At 37.7% G+C, this 17,032-nt stretch overlaps 1 protein-coding gene across 1 annotated transcript in view; it reads right to left on the bottom strand.

The window, feature by feature from the left end:
* LCMT1 (leucine carboxyl methyltransferase 1) overlaps positions 1-12,740 on the bottom strand; it is an 82,617-nt gene extending 69,877 nt beyond the window's left edge. The window contains 7 exon segments of the mRNA XM_043979647.1: positions 366-415; positions 418-447; positions 3,515-3,647; positions 4,292-4,336; positions 4,338-4,373; positions 6,210-6,221; positions 12,421-12,740. Coding sequence (XP_043835582.1) covers positions 366-415; positions 418-447; positions 3,515-3,647; positions 4,292-4,336; positions 4,338-4,373; positions 6,210-6,221; positions 12,421-12,524 — 410 coding nt within the window. The 5' untranslated portion in view covers positions 12,525-12,740.
* Positions 12,741-17,032: the final 4,292 nt, after the last annotated feature.

Below are 17,032 nucleotides of genomic sequence, written 5' to 3'. Positions count from 1 at the left end.
GTTGTTATTATTGTTGTAGCTGTTATTAGCGGAAATGTATAAGTTTTGAGAATTCAGAGAAACTTAAGCAGCTGCTAAATTTCCTCCATTCCTTGATTCTGTTCCCAGAACTACAGTGTTTCATAGCTCTTTCCAGTAGCCATACACTTTAGTATATAATTACTCAAATTATTTGTGTGTGTCACACCCTTACACCCCTCATTTGATGACTATTAAAACCTACCTTGGGAAACGACTTCTGAACAGCATTGTAAACTTATTTAGAAAAAGTTTTGTAGGTCACTGTTCTACATTTTACATAGGTCCTATTCTTTTAAGATATAAATGAGAGTTTATTACTGTTGTTTTCTTGTATTCACACTTACTCCTTGATATTATATAGTTTTCTTGTGACTATCCATTGGAAAGTCAATTTCAAAAGTATTTTTTTGGAAGAAGATTTTCATCCTGAAAAGAAAAGTAAATTTTATAAATACAAAAGAAACAATTTAAACAACTGTGAAATAAGAAGTCATTTCCCTTTCTCTCATCTATGATCTCTCAAGCTTTTGAGAAATTGATTTCACTCCACCCTTTTCTTCGTTGGAATGGCTTCTGTGTCCCCACTACCACTCCAACTGCAGGTGCTAAGGTGTCAGAAGAGGGGGAGGCTCATTCCCCAAGTTCATCCAATGGGAACTGGGGGGACAAGAGGCCCCATGCAGCAGGTACCAAGGCACCAAGATTTTGAGTAGGCAATCTTGGGTCAGGCATACAGTGAAGGCCTGCTATACAGTGCCTGGGGAGCCCCAATAAGGAAGGAAAGGACATATACTCCTCTTCAAGACAGAGCCTCAGTCACCTCGCCCCAGTTGTAGCTCTATGTATTCTCCTGGTCGCAGATGAATCTCCAAATTGATTTTAGCCTAGAAGTTTTTTAGGAATCTCTGTCAATTCCAAAGCTCCTCCACCAGAATCCAATGTTTGCAAAGTATCATATAGCTTTTTAATTTGGTACTTTGGTACTACCAACCTTCCAAATGAACCAAAACAGGAATCTGTGACTTACCTAATATATTTATACAATGTAACGCATCTAGCTAACAGCAGAGGTAAGAACAAAACTAAGTCCTTCCTACTTGCTAGTTTGGATAGACTTTTCACTTTAATTTAAATTATGTTGCTTCTAGGTAGGATGGAGGTTTTAGAGGAATACTTTCCTTGTGAGTCACTCAGAAAAAAGAATAAAACAGCAATGCACCCAACTGTCATTCCTGAGAATAACAAAGGTATGTATGGCCATCAAAGATATAAAGTGCTGTTTTGCGTCAAAAACAAGAATTGCCCTAACACCTAATCACATGATAATACCATATGTTCTACCTTTGCAAGTCAGCCTATATAATATTGTTTTAGAATTGTTTTAGAAAGCTATATCCAGCAAAACTGAGTATATCTTTCAAAGGAAAAAATTGGGATTTCAATGAGAAAGAGGTCTTTCAAGCATTTGTGATGAAAAGACCTGAACTGAATAGAAAATTTGACTTTCAAATACAAGACCCTGGAGAAGCATAAAAGATAAACAGGAAAAAGACTCATGAGGGATATTAAAAGATCAAACCATTTACATTCCTACATGGGAAGATAATACTTCGATATCATAAGACTAGCTCAGTAATAAACTCACAGATTGGGCACAGGTCTGAGCTGAATATGAAAGGAAGGAAAGGCTATTTAGGAACAGAGAGGAAATATGACTTTGCCCACAGTCACCACAGCTAGTAGACTTGAAATAGATATTTCAGCTGAGCTGAAAGCACTGTCTATGAAAAAAACAAAAAAAACAAAGAACAAAAAACAAAACACCCTTGCCTACGAAAGGGAGATAATTTAAAGAAAGGGCACATCTATCTTTGGCAATCAGAAGCAAGACATATGAATAGAGGGAAGGGGTAATGAATCAAATACTTGGGGAATTATGAAGTCACTACTCGCTTGAGTAAAGAGATCTTAGAAGTTTGGAACTCAAACAACCAGAGAACATTTAATTCAATATTTCAAATTTTTATAAAACTTTACTTCCAAAGCATGTTAAAGTATATTATTCATTTGATCCAATAAACGACCTTGAATTAAGCCAGGAGAGTATTGTTTTCCTAATATTATACCTCAGGAACTTGGGGCCAATAAATGGAAAGAGTTGACCATTAGTCACTTACAGAGCCAGGACCAGAATCCAAGTGTTCTAAATCCTAGTTTAGTGGTCTGATTAGTTACCGAATGCATACAAAGATGAAGTTGAAATTAATAAGGAAGTGGAATTTCAGACACAAGAAGACTTGTAGGAACTGATGCAGAACAAAGAACCAGAAAGAATAATACAGACAACTATAAAAATAATGTGAATGATACAGCCACAATAAAAAGGTAGATGAAACCAGATATAATAAACTCAATAATGAGTCCAGAGGACAAATGATGAACCTTTGTTCCCCTCCTCTCGGAAGAGTGGGGACAGGAGAGGAAGAACTACAGATGCCAAATACTGAAAATGCAGATAGATGTGGTTGCTGTATTGGTTGGCTTTACTTGACTATTTTTATAAAAAATGATGTTGGTTAGGAGAGTGCATATTAAGAAATAATTGTAAGGTAAAAAACAAAGATATTAATAAAGCATTTTAATCACAACCTAAAGTGATAAATCGTTGCAGAAATGGGGAAAACACATGGATATGTGGTAGGTTGTTACATATGACTTTTAGATTCAGGCTGGATTTTCTGGTTAATTCTGTTGAAACCCTATTTTCCCTTTTTAAAATTCTTTTTTACAAGGGATGGTTCTCTGAAAAGAGAAGGAGGAAGTATATTTTCCGAGAAATGAAAGTGAGAGAAAAAACATGAGAGCAACAAAAAATTTTTTTAACTGAGGGAGTATAAATTTTACCAAAGCAATAAAATTCATCTTTAACTCTATAATGTTATGGTGAAATTTAGGCACTGGAATTCATAGTTTGATATGCCTAAGAACACTTATGGGAAATTTTTAAAACTTTTATAAAAATAAATATAAAGCAGGAGGCGTTTCTTCATGGAAAATTAGCATAATGAAAGAATTCCAGACAGGGAACCAGGAGTCACGTGAGCTTGAGCAAAAGAGTCAACATTCATGAACTATTTAAAGTACTCTTCACTTGTACCATACAAAGAGTATGGTACAAGACATATCCTTAGAGAACTTACAGTTTAAGCCAATTAACTTCTGAGTATTAGTTTTCTCCCATATAAAAGGATGTTCCAATTCATCTAATGAACATTTATGGTGTGAAGTAACTACTTTGTTACAGTATCAGAACCTGAAAACACCTCATGACAGGGACAATGTGAAGATCAAATGAGATAATGTCTATGAACGTGCTTTCAAAGCCACAGAATGTTAATCAATCCTAACCAGGCATAAAGTATGTTATTACACTTAACCTTGTGGACCTCTGAACCACGTCACTTTAAAAAGGGACCTTGACAAGCATTTATACTTAAGTCTCCTTTAATTTCCAGAACGTAGTATCCATACCAGCACCAAGATTTATAATACTGAACAATTGCATTCTGTCTTCATTAGGAAAGCCCTTTAGCAGCTGAGTGACACCATGAACCCGAGCAAAGTACCTATGACAGTTCCAAAGAAATAAAATTACATCAGATGAACCCAAAACAAAATATAGTAGATCCACAGAACAGCTGGAAAATAACATGAGTTTTTTTGTCTTAAGGAATTTTTCAGAGGGACAAAAATACATTTGAAGAGAAAAATATGGGAGAAAGCAATCAATTAAAAATCCTTATCTTCATCCACAAACATTCTAACCAAAATAAACAAATATTATATCAGGAATCAAAAATACTTGTGAACCTAAAGATATTACTATAAAATATTTAGTTATTAGTGAGTGTTTAACTCTTAAGACAAATTAATATTTAACCAAATTACTTTACCTCAAACCATATGATCTAAGATTTCCATCATAAATGGAATAGTTATTTTTACATAAAAACTGGCAAAAAATGACACAAATATTCTGTGAACTAGAGAGCACTCCCCAATGTGAGGTCCTAAAACTTACATCTTTGTGTCTAAAAGTTTGGTGAGACATTAAGTGCTTATTTCAAAGAGCATTTCCCAGCTATCCCCTTCTTTCACCTGACAACAGGTGACCTTCTAAGCCATTATTTAAGTTCTCCATCAGGGCTTATTAACAATATCAAAGCAAAAAGAAGCTTAACAAATGTCTTAATGATAATGATGGTAAAACTTGCCTCTGTTAATTTCAGGAGCCTTCTTTCTTTTGACAGCCTCACAAATACTGAATATAAGGGTCATGCCAGTAGCCAACACTTACCAGCAAACCTGAAAGAGATGAACAAAAAGTAGGAGATTTAGTAAAAATAACTAAACTTATAGCATTGGGATCTGAGATATCTAGGATGTAGCTAGTACCATTCAAGGGAAAATTATATAACTCAGAGGAAAAAAAACCCCAACAAGTCTACTTCCTCCGGATTTCCTGTTTCCTTCCCAGAGAGCTCTGCTGAATGTAGAGGAAGAAGTCAACTGACCTGGGAGATCACAAATCAAACTAGCTCTTAGTCTTTCTCCTCCTCAAGTCTTTCATCCATCTCTATGTCACTAAGTCTGCTTAATCCAAACTTATCTTCTCTCCTAAATATCCCAATTCTTACACCTAATATTCCCATACCAATACTCAGACTTTAATACTAATTTGAGACTACCTTGTATAAAATTCCTCATGTACATACCTCTTTAACTATAAACACATCACTTATCACTTCCCAACTCCAGGCACAGAGGAGAAGCGGTTTCTCTTCTCAAAGAAATTTAAATATAAATAGTTACTAAGCAAGTATAATTGTTTATGCTGATGTTTAATGTTAAGTTTGTAGTAAGACATGTTTCAAAAGACATTTCTCTTTCCTAAATCTAACCCAATCTAATATGAACAAATATTCTGGAGCCAGATTTTCCCATATGCAAACAGAATATCCAGGAATATGGACATTTTTGGACACTCAATTAACTCTTTCAAGACATTAGCAAACTTATGTCACATAAGGATTTGTGAACTTTTTTATATTTTGCTAAAAGCATAATCAATGTGCGTGATTTTCCTTTGTAATTTTATGTATTCTATCTTATACATTTAAAAACATTTTATTGAGAATAAGTTCATAGGCTTCCCTAGACTGCTAAAGGGTTTTGTAACACAAAAAAGGTTTAGCACCCTTGCCAGAAGAAAGACTATTTTAAAGGTGAACTATAGTCTAAACTATTGTTAAGTCGGGGCATCGAAGTGGCACAGTAGATTGAGAACCTCTGGGCTGGAGTCAGGCAGATTGATCTACTAAGTTCAAATTTGGCCTCAGATACTTATTAGTTGTATTAATTAACCCTGTTTGCCTCAGTTTCCTTATATGTAAAATGAGCTGGAGAAATAGCAAACCACTCCAGTATCTCTACCAAGAAAGCCCCAAATGGAGTCATGAAGAGTCTGACACAACTGAATGGCTAAACAAAAATAAAAATTGTTAAATTGACAGAAATGTCCTAAACTATAAGCTATTTATAGAGAAGTGAGCTCCAAACTATCTTCACATAGTGGTTAGTCTTTATATCTCAATGAATATTTATTCAAATGGAAAATAAAAACTAACCTATTATATTAGTCCTCTAGGTCCCATTCCTTTCCACTTCCTCTAAGAGCTTCATGCCCAAAATTAGCCGTCTCTCTTGAGTATCTTCAATTTCTCCCTCACCCAACAGAGGCTTCCCTTCCACTTTTTAACATTCAATGCCCTCTAATCTTTAAGCAAAACAGTTAAATGAGGCAGCCTAGTGGATACAGTGAATAGAATGTTGGACTTGAGAATTGGAGTCAGGAAAACTTGAGTTCAATTCCAACCTTAGGTATTTCCTAGCTTGGATAAATCACTTTAAGCACTGTCTGCCTGTTCCCCCATGTGTTACAATGGAGATTAAAAACAGAACCTACCTCATAGGGTTGTTTGTAAGGCTGAAATGAACTAACATGTAGAGCATTCTTGCAAACCTTAAAGTTTGCAAAAGCTATATATATGCTAGCAATAAATAAAAACTTAGGGGGGGCAGCTAGGTTGGTGCAGTGGATAAAGCACCGGCCCTGGATTCAGGAGGACCTGAGTTCAAATCTGGCCTCAGACACTTGACACTAGCTGTGTGATCCTGGGCAAGTCACTTAACCTTCACTGCCCTACAAAAAAATATATGTGTGTGTACATCTATATATGTGTATATATGTATGCATGTACTAATAAACTCAGACTAATCTTCACTACATGGTTGTTCTGTTCATTTCCTTCCACATTTCCCTATTGCCTTCTCCTTTTTAAAAAATTTTTATATTTTTTCCAGTTATGTTAAAAACAATAAACACTTGTTTTTTTAAATTTAGAGTTCCAGATTCTCTCCCTTTCTGCCCCTCTCCTTGAAAACGGAAACAAAGTGGTATTTGTATGCAGTCACCTGCCTTTTCCTTTCAAGTCATTTAAACAGATTCTACTCAGCTTTCAAGGCTCTCTATCCCCTGCCCCAGCCTTTCTTTCCAAGTTATTTTCTACTACTTCCAAACAAACCATCTATGTATGCATCTATGTATGATCAGACAGATCTACTCACAAACCAAATGCTACACATCGTGCTGAAAACTATCTCTGTTATTCTGCTAATCGGTGTGTCACAACTAAAATGCCTCCTTCTTCCTCTCCTTTATCTAAATCCTACCCTATCTTCTAAGGTTCAACTCACATCTCATCTCTTCTTTGAAGCCTTCTCTGTCTATTCCAGCTTGGACAGACTTCAAGAGAGAGTAGAGGATAGAAGGCCTAGGAGTGCTATGGTCCATGGAGTCACAAAAAGTTGAATACTACTGAACAACAACTGTCTATTCTAGGTATCAATGGGTTCTCCTTTCTTGAAACTTCTATTGCATTTGTGGGAACCACAATTTAACATTCCATTTTCAGGTATGGTGCCTGGCACACAGTAAGCATTTAAGTGTCTGCTGATGTACTGTTTTATATACAAAAGTTCAGCCTGCCCCCACTGGAGTGTTAGTCCCTTAAGAGAAAAAATCATATTCCCTAGCATTTCTTTTGAACTTTTCACAGCATTAAGCAGTGTCCAGACCACAAACAGCAACAAAATCTAGAGCTAGAATTAACATTTGAGAGCATTTATAGGTACTCGCACAATACTTTTTGATTCAAATGTATACACTCCATGAGATAGTTCATGTTTTAATGACTCTCTTAAGTATGCCAGTTTACTACCCAGAATCCTCAACTTGCCCCAATATTGCGTCGAGCCGCCTAGCTACACTCCCCCAATGAAAATTTGGCCCCTACAGTTTTGGCAAGCCAGCTAGGAGTTTCTTTAACCCACCCCCATTTGGCCACTAGCCAACTAACAGAGGGGACCTTCTTACCCTTCCCCCACTGCCTCCCTTAGGCAATCTTCCTTGCTTTTAAAAAAACTCTTGCTGGTTAGAGAAAAGTCAGTCCATTTTAAACTGCACCATGATTGACTATTTGCCTCCCTCCTTGTATATTCTAATTGGCATATTTTGGGACAGCATATTGTCCCAATTTAAACTATTACCCTGCTCAATACTTACTCATAGAATTACTGATTTCCTCTTCACAAACACAGTAAAAAAATCTTTGGAAACGTTGGTATGGGAGAGTTTATCTTTCCCACTGAGCACATGTTTAATATTACTGGAAGCATTACAACTAAATTTGAACTTTACTAGTATAATCATAGCTCAAATGGCTATAATTTTTATTCTTGTTATTGTCATTATTGTAATGTGGCATTTTTCCCAAAAAAGCTGTAAAGAGAGGAAGGGATATGACCATAGTAGACCACGTGTTCAAAGAGATGCCAGAACAGCTCCCTCTACCGGAGACAACCAGAATCCAGAATCCAGTCCCCCTGATCGCATCTTAACACTCAACAAAGACAAGATTTCAAAGACTCTAAATGAACATTTCTGTTTTTTGTTTTTCTGTCTGTTACTATATACATCATCTGTAATATGTATTTTCCCTTTCCTATATCATTATTAGTATATTGTTAGCATAGGTTATGATATTCTATTTTTTTATTTGTTTATTGTTTATTATTTATTGTTCCATCAAGGAAACATCCATGTTTCTTAACGAAACAAAGGGGGAAATGTAAAGAATTATTATTTGAAGTTTTTAAGACCCCATCTTTTGGCTAGAATTTTTTAAAAGGCCAGTGCGCATGCTGGGGTTTTTAAAATTCTAGCCAAAAGATGGGGTCATAAAAAACTACAAGGCATTATATATAAATTTTATCTGCTAATATATCATTATTACTCTGTCTTCCAAAATTAACTTGCATTGTAAAACACTGAACTTGGAATCCAGAAGACCTAAATTCAAATGCTACTTCAGACACTTACTAGCTGTGTGACCCTAAGCAAGTTACTTAATGTCTGCCTGCCTCAGTTTTCCCGTTTATAAATGGGGGTAATAATAGCACTACCTCTCATGGTTTTTGTGAAGATAAAAAAGAGTTAATGTCTGTAAAAGAACCTTGAAAATCTTAAAGTACTATATAAGCACTATTATTGAGATGGACTAATTAAAGATTTAATTTTCTTCACTATAAAAACAGGTATACATACTTGCAATCTACCTATAATGAAAGGCAGCATGATAGAGTTAAAAAAAAAAATTGGACTTGGCATCCGAAGATGCTGCAAAATTACAAAGAACAAACTTGGCCCCAAAGTAGAGATGTGAGAAGACACCTCCTCCTTTGCAGAGGTGGAGGATCCAAAAGTGTGGAACATTTTTCCAATGTATTGCTCACGTACTGCAATGTACTTCTCTTCCTCTTTTCCTTTTCAAAACATTTTTTTATATGGAATGGCTCTCTGAGCGAAGAGAGAGGGAAGGATCTCAAAGGAGAAATTTAGTCTATGAAAAAAAAAAAAGATATAAATAAAAAATGAATTTTGAAAAAAAGATTTATTTTGCTTGGCCCCCAGAGGGCATTAGAGAACAACGTGAGATGGAAAATCTTCCAATTAGAACTATCCAAAAGAATAATAGGATGCATCAGTAAAATTATTTCCTGATCACTAGAGGGACATCTTCAAATGAAGACTGGATGACCCACCTGTTAAAGGTACTGAAAAAAGGAATTCTTATTCAGATACAAAGTAGAATTACCTGACTTCCAAAATTCTATGATTCTACCTTTCTCTCAACTCTTAAACAGACTAACTCAGTGATTTAGTATCTGAGGATCTCATTTTTTAAAAAAGGATCACCAAGACTCACAGAATGGCCAAAGGCCAGATGCCGTAAACCACAGACTTTTAGAGCTATAAGGAACTTTGAGATCAAGAAATCCAATCAAGTCCAACAAGTCCAAAATTAAAATCTGGGGACATAAAAGGAAATAATTACAATAAGTAGAAAACAGAATTTTTCTAAAAGTATCAATTCAGAGAGAATTCGCCAAGCAAGATTTTAAAGAATATGTACACAAAGGGGCAGCAAGGTGGCGCAGTGGATAATGCACCAGCCCTGGATTCAGGAGTACCTGAGTTCAAATCCGGGCTCAGACACTTGACACTTACTAGCTGTGTGACCCTGGGCAAGTCACTTAACCCCCATAGCCTCGCAGGAAAAAAAAAAAAAAGAATATGTACAGAAGACAGAAGCAAAGGAAGATCACAAAGAATACAAAGCATTGAAATTCTTTATATAGAATGTGTCCAGGGAAAAGAGAAAAGAAGAAACCTGAGAAACAGACTAGTAGGACAGCTTAAAATTAATATATTGAATTGTATACTTTAAAAAAGTTGCATAAAAGACACTCATGGTTTCATATACAATCTTATTTTTCCAATTTTCTTTGTATATGAAAATGTTTGTCAAGTTCATAATAGCAAAAAGAAATATTTTTTTCGAAAGAGTGTCCAAAAAAAGAATAAGTGTCAAGATTTCTAAAGTTCAAAATGAAATGAAGCTAACCAAGGACAGCAAAAAATGTGTGGGTTTTTTTTTAATGATGTTGGGGAAAAAGAAAGATAAAAAAAGGGATAGAACTGCTGCTTGGAGAAGAAAGAACAGTGACAGGAAACAGAGGCAGAGCTGTTAATTCTTACATTTCTGTTTTTTCTGCCGAAAAAAATTACTTTTGGAGTGGAAAGAGAACAAAAATGGGTACGTACCAAAGATACGTAAGATGAAAATAAGATGTCACTTGGTCGGGGGCAGCTAGGTGGCGCAGTGGATAAAGCACCAGTCCTGGATTCAGCAGGACCTGAGTTCAAATATGATCTCAGACACTTGACACTTACTAGCTGTGTGACCCTGGGCAAGTCACTTAACCCTCATTGCCCCCACAAAACAAAAAAAAAACAAAAAACAAAAAAAAAGATGTCACTTCGTCAAAACTATCTAAATCCTCGGATGCTATCACTAAATCACCGTCAGTGATATTTTAGGGATTGTGGAGAACAGAAAGTATCACAGAACTATCAGAGGTCAAATGCCCCAATTTTCAAAACAGGGAAAAAGAATGGAATGTACAAACTATAGGCCAGTGAGCTTGACCTTGAATTCTGGCAAAATTCTACAAGGGATTATTAAAGAAATGGTTAGTAAACAGAGATAAAATTGTGATTAGAGCTAACACAGGGCTTGACAAACTAACTTTATTTCCTTTTTAGGATAGATGGGGTACTAACTGACAGATGAAGGAAATGCTGTGGATGTAGGTTTACCAACATTTTTTTTTAATGGCAATCAAGGTTAAGTGACTTGCCCAGGGTCACATAGCTATTGTCTGAGGTCACATTTGAACTTAAGTCCTCCTGACTCCAAGGTTGGTGCTCTATTCACTGCACCACCTACTGGTCTCAGTTTATATATATTTTTGTAGGCATCTGATAAAGTAGTTCATCTTTTATGGAATGGAGAAATGTGGGCTAGAAAATAATACAACTAAATAATGTCAACTGATTGAATAGAAGAACCTAAAGAATAGTTAATAGTCACTCATGGCTCCATATCAAATTGAAAGACATTCTCCAGTGGTGTGTTCACAACTGTTAAATATTTTTATCAATTATTTAAATAAACAGATAAATGGTATTATCTAATTTGAAGGTAATAAACTAATAATAAAAACAGGTAAGAAGAGGTAGCTATTATTGTTGTTATTATTCCAATTTTACAGATGAGGAAACTGAGGCTATGATCACAATGCTACCACAAAAAAGGCTGATACTCAGGATCCAAATAAATAGTGACAGGTGGAAAAAAAAAACTGAGCTAACCCTAAAATGAAATTTTATATTTAATTGTGAAGTCACACTTGAGATGAATATACTAACTTTAAAATAAAAGTTGGGAAAGGTGTAGCTATATAATAGATCATTTGAAAAAGACCCAAGACTATTAGTGCACTGAGTCAAATTTAAGTCAAGAGAGCCAAGCAATCTTGAGCTACCCTTGAGAAACAACGGTTTTTAGGAATAAGAATGTAATAGTCCCACTGTACCCTGCCCAAAGCAGACCAAATCTGGAATATTATACTCAGTTCTGGGCACCACATTTATGGAAGGACACTATAAATACGAGTGCTCCAATAAGACACCAAGATAAAAGGGCTTTTGAGTCCATGATAAAAAAGAACTGTGGATGTTTAAACCTAGGGAAGAAAAGGCTGAGATGATAATGATAGCTTTTCTCCACGTATTTGAAAGGCTGTCATGTTGGATGGGGATTAAAATTGTTTGATCCAGAGCAAAGAGCAAGGTGCAATGGGTTGGAAGTAGCAGCCAGAAAAAAAAAGAAAGTAAGTTTAGGCTTGAAGTCAGAACAAACAGCAGCATTTAGAGCGGACCGAGGGTGAGATGGGCAGCCTCGGTTAGTGATGTGCTCCCCTTCTTCGGACTACACATCATCTCTCCTCTGGTGCTTCATAATGGGCGATTTACGTTCGGTTAGGTCTTTGACTAAATGGCAGCCTAGATCTCTTCCCTCTCGATAATTCTGTGATCCCCGGTTCTCGCACGTCGTGGGTTCAAATCATCGTTTTACAGACGAGAAAACCCGAGCAGAGCTGAATTGGGAGTTTCAGAGCCCGGATTCCCAAAGGCCACCAGCGAGGTGCGTAGGGTTCGAGCCTGCTCCAGGACAGCTCCCTCCTGCCCTGCCCTGCCCCGCCCTTACTCCCCGGTCCCTCCGTCCGCCACACCCGGGACACTCCCTCTGCGGCCGCTCCCCACCCCCACCCTCCCACCCCGAAGGCCCGACGGGTCCCTGGGCCCTTCGGCACCTCTTGCACAGGGAGGCGTCATCACAGGTGCCGCGCACGCCCTCGTCCCCTGTGTCGCTGTCTGTGTTGGAGACATGGGGCTCCCGGAGACTACGGGAGGCCATGGGAGGCTCCAGTTCTGTCTCCGCATTAGACTCCAGGGTGGGCTTCAAGGCGCGCTCACCGAGGCGCGCTTCGGGGTGGGTACATGGACTCCCAAACCGGGATAAACAGGTGGGGAAGAGGGGCTGGCCAGGACTGGGCGCCCCGAAGTCGTTCTCTGGCGTCTTCCTCCACCAGCAACTAGCCCCCTCATTGGCTCCTCCTCACCCTGCCTGTTTTGAGGCGCTCATTGGACCGCTGCTCCTCACACGGACTCTCTCGGGGTGGTTATTGGACAAGAACCGCGCACGGCGCTTAGGGCGGGGCAATTAGACGCAAGGGTTCGGCCCCGATGCCTTCTGGGAATTGTAGTTTCACTCCTTCCAGGCTGGGGACTGATTTGTCTCCCTTTTTCCCCTTGGTGAGAGGCCACCTGAAGCGAGATTGGGTCCCGAAGTTTTATAAACTATAGACAGTATTTAAATATACAAAAATGGTACAAGACACTTTCCCGAAATATCCACCTGTAAGTACTGATATCTGGTGGTTGTTTGGTTGATGTCGTTCCTTTTGTCTGATTTTTTAAAAAGCCACAAGTAGGAAGTGGATTTTTACATGCTATTTATGTGTACATCTAATGTCAAAATACACAGAAATTCTTCACCTAGCCCTTCTTATGTATATAATAATGATGTTCATAATATGTAAAGTTTGACTTTATCAACATTTTTACATATATTACATGTTGATAACACGATTATAACTATTAACAAAGTGCTTTGAATTTTGTTTTAGTAAATATGTGTTAATACCTGTACTATGTGCACGGCCTTGTACTGAGATACACTGTAGATACAAAAATATATCCTTATAATAATAATAACTCACAGCTATACATAGCATTTTAAGGTTTGTAAAGTACATTACACATACCCATCTCATCTGAGCTTCACAATAAGACTGTGATGTGAGTGCTTTTATCATCATAGTTTTACAGATAAATAATCCCAAAACAAAGGTTTAGCGACTTATCCAGATACATATAGTAAGTACCTGAAGCAGTATTTGAACTCAGTACTCTTCACTCATCTCCTCACCTCCAATCTCTGTTGTCCTGCTTATACTCTATTAGATCAATGACATGAATAACTATGATACAGGAGATATTGAGCTAAGTGCAAAGGCTTTAGAGTTCTATGAGATATAAGGAAGAAGATTGCACTTGGGAGAAGAAGGGGGAAAATGTCTAGAAAGGCTTCTTGGAGTAGGAGGTATCTTGAATGAAAAGAGGAGCCTTGACAAGATATGAGCTGGGACTGGAGTGGAGTGGAGCCATTGGAAATAGTGCCCATTCCAGGCATGGGAAATGGGCAGTGCATAAACATGAACAAAGGGATGTGGCAGGAGACAGAAGGAATAACATTTATATTAACACTTTAAGGTCTGCAAAGTGCTTTGAATGTTATCTTATTTGATCCCAGCAACAACCCAGTGATGTAGGTGGTGTTATTATTAGCATCTCTGTTTTGCAGAAGAGAAAGCTGAGGCCAAGAGAAGTTAAATGATTTTGCACAGGCTCACACAGGAAAAGCAGGTACATTGTGCTAAACTCTAGAGATACAAATAGAAATCTGAGACATACCCTGATATCAAGGAACTCACGTTTTAATTAGGGAGAACACATCAAAGTTGGTTCTTATTTTATGTTCAATTCACAATGGATTGACAGGCTAGAGAATATTTAAACGAGGATAGTGGCAAGGAAGATGGCAAGTCCCAGAGGATCCTGGGAAATAATTGTAGGACAGATGGTCTCCTACCAAGGGGAGAGTGGATTCAAGTATTAAAGTGGAGTGAGGTTCTGGGAGAGGTAGAGACCCAGAGTCAGCATCCAACTGACATGGAGGGATGAGAGGTGGAGCATCCTACACCTGTTGTGAACTGGGCATTGAGTCAATGTGGGTTGTTTAAGAAAGGGATAATTGTGCAGCTCCCCTCAATGATAGCAGGTTTTACTGGTTTATGTTCCTGCTGCCAGTTAGTAGGTTACAGAAGGTGAGTGAAAGGTCACCATTTCTTTCTATGGTGCTGATAGAGATAGCTAATCCAGATTATTGGGTCTGGCAGGTGGAGGTCTGGGGTTCGCAGTGAAGGAGAGTAATATGAGATGAAGATAGACAGGTAAATGGGAGTCAGATTGGACTCCAAAATTGGAGTTACTAATGCTAGAATTAAGAAATTATACTTGATTCTACTGGCAATGAGGAGCTGAGGAAAAATGTTAAGAGGCAACACAAATATAGCAGTTTTTTAAGATAATTAGTACATTAAAAATTATTACTAGAACAGTTGACTGGAAAATGGATTTATTGCAATAATTTAGATAAGAAGAAAGCCTGAACTATGTTTTGAACCTTTCCACAGAACTATCTGTAATGAAAGCAGAGTATTATTATTCCTACTGTATAGCTAAAGATCAAGGACTTGGCCAAAGTGTGTGACCTCTTCTTTACTGAGAGAAAAGACCATATTTGGACTCTTCTCAGAGCCCTGGGGACAGAGAGTAGATTAGTTAAAATTCCTGACCTGAGTTTTGTTCCTTGAAAATTATATAAGGGGGGCGGCTAGGTGGCGCAGTGGATAAAGCACTGGCCCTGGATTCAGGAAGACCTGAGTTCAAATCCAGCCTCAGACACTTGACACTTACTAGCTGTGTGACCCTGGGCAAGTCACTTAACCCTCATACCCTCATTCCCCCCCCCTCCAAAAAAAAGAAAAAATCAGGTAAGGTATGCTAACACAGAGCATTGTAATAAAGAAGAGCAAACACTCTTGCCCAGAATAGGTTAATGCCTGGTATCTTATTTCATACAATGTGATTGGTCGACTTGGTATAATCTGATTGGCATATGCCGTATGTAAATAGGGGGATGGTAAATACTGCAATGTAATTGGTTGGGAAAAGACCCTCTGTGTGTATAAATAGCTGTGTGATTGTTGCATTCTCCATCACTTTTGTGAAGGTGTATTAAAGAAGCCTTCAACCACACTCTGCTGTCTACTTGGATTATTCAAACTGCAACACTTATTCCAGCTGTTAGCTGCATTTCTAACTTTTACTTCACTTTCTAATAGCTTCCATGGTCTGACAAAGAATGATAGGAGAAATTCTGGATTAGAGTTGTTAATCCTAGAGGTAATCTACCTAAACAAGGGCAAGTCTTCTCTATCTTCTACAAGATCCTGGGCTGAGGCCTTAGAATACAGGAAGTTCTCTACAGGCTCTTACTCACAGATGACACAGAAGTATTACACTGAGCCCCAAGACACTAGAAAACCTCTGAGGAATCTGGAGCAATAAGAAGAGTGGCCTAATTATCTACAGGAAAAGATAAAGTGGGTGAAATTACACATTGTTCATCTGATGACGAGCAGCTCATTGAATTAGTTCATCAGCATGTATATCTTGGATAGGTGCTGTAGGTAGAAAATGAACTGAACCCCAAATTGAGCATAAGTTGGCAGGATTGCTTTTGGAAATCTGAACAGTTTTCTTTTTTTTCTTATATTTAAAATAATATTTTCCCCAATTATGTGTTAAAAAACAATTTAAAAATTTTTTTGTAGTTTTAGGTTCCAAATCCTTTCCTTCCCACCACTCCCCACTTACCTAAGATGATAAGCAACCTGATATAGTTTATATATGTTGAACAGTGTTTTCAGTGATCATTGAGTATTTGCTATGACAAAAGCCCACCTTTTCAGCACCCATATTTTCCCAGTAGTACTATATATATAGTTATGAATCATGGAACATTAACACAATAGGTGCCTGATTAATTTATATAGAATGAATAAATAAACATTGTAATCTCAAAAGAATTTAAAATGGCAAATAGCCCAGTAGACCTATGTAGTCTGTACCATATTAACAATAATGACTTGTGCATGAGAAATAGAGTAAAGGATTTTATGGAGGCCATGTAACAAGAATGAGAGACAGTAGAGTGAGTCACATTCTAATTGACATACTGTTACCCCCCAAGACATGAAAAGAATAAACTTAAGGCTCATTGCCTGGATCCACTTTGGAAAATTTGTAGAGGAAAAAATGGATGTGGACTGCAAAGGATGATCAAGTGTGGTTGGCTTTCAATCCAAATCAGAAAAGGGAATGTCCACATCAATGAATGCAGAGGTGACAGAAGCAGATAGAGGTGTAGCAATGGAGTCCTGCCCTTGGGTACCTAGGTAATAAGTAGCAGAGACTTGTTTAAAAACCTATGTGACAGGGGAAGCTAGGTGGTGAAGTAGATAAGAGCACCAGCCCTGGAGTCAGGAGTACCTGAGTTCAAATCTGGCCTCAGATACTTAACATACACTTATTAGCTGTATGACCCTGGGCAAGTCACTTAACCCCAACTGCCTCACTAAAAAAAAAAAAAAATCTATGTGACTGGGGGTCAGCTAGGTGGGGCAGTGGATAAAGCGCCGGCCCTGGATTCAGGAGGACCTGAGTTCAAATCCAGCT

Source organism: Dromiciops gliroides, chromosome 1, assembly GCF_019393635.1.
Source record: "Dromiciops gliroides isolate mDroGli1 chromosome 1, mDroGli1.pri, whole genome shotgun sequence".
Lineage (NCBI taxonomy): Eukaryota > Metazoa > Chordata > Mammalia > Microbiotheria > Microbiotheriidae > Dromiciops > Dromiciops gliroides.
Note: the sequence above shows the minus strand (reverse complement) of the source record. Positions and strands in the feature narration are given on the sequence as shown.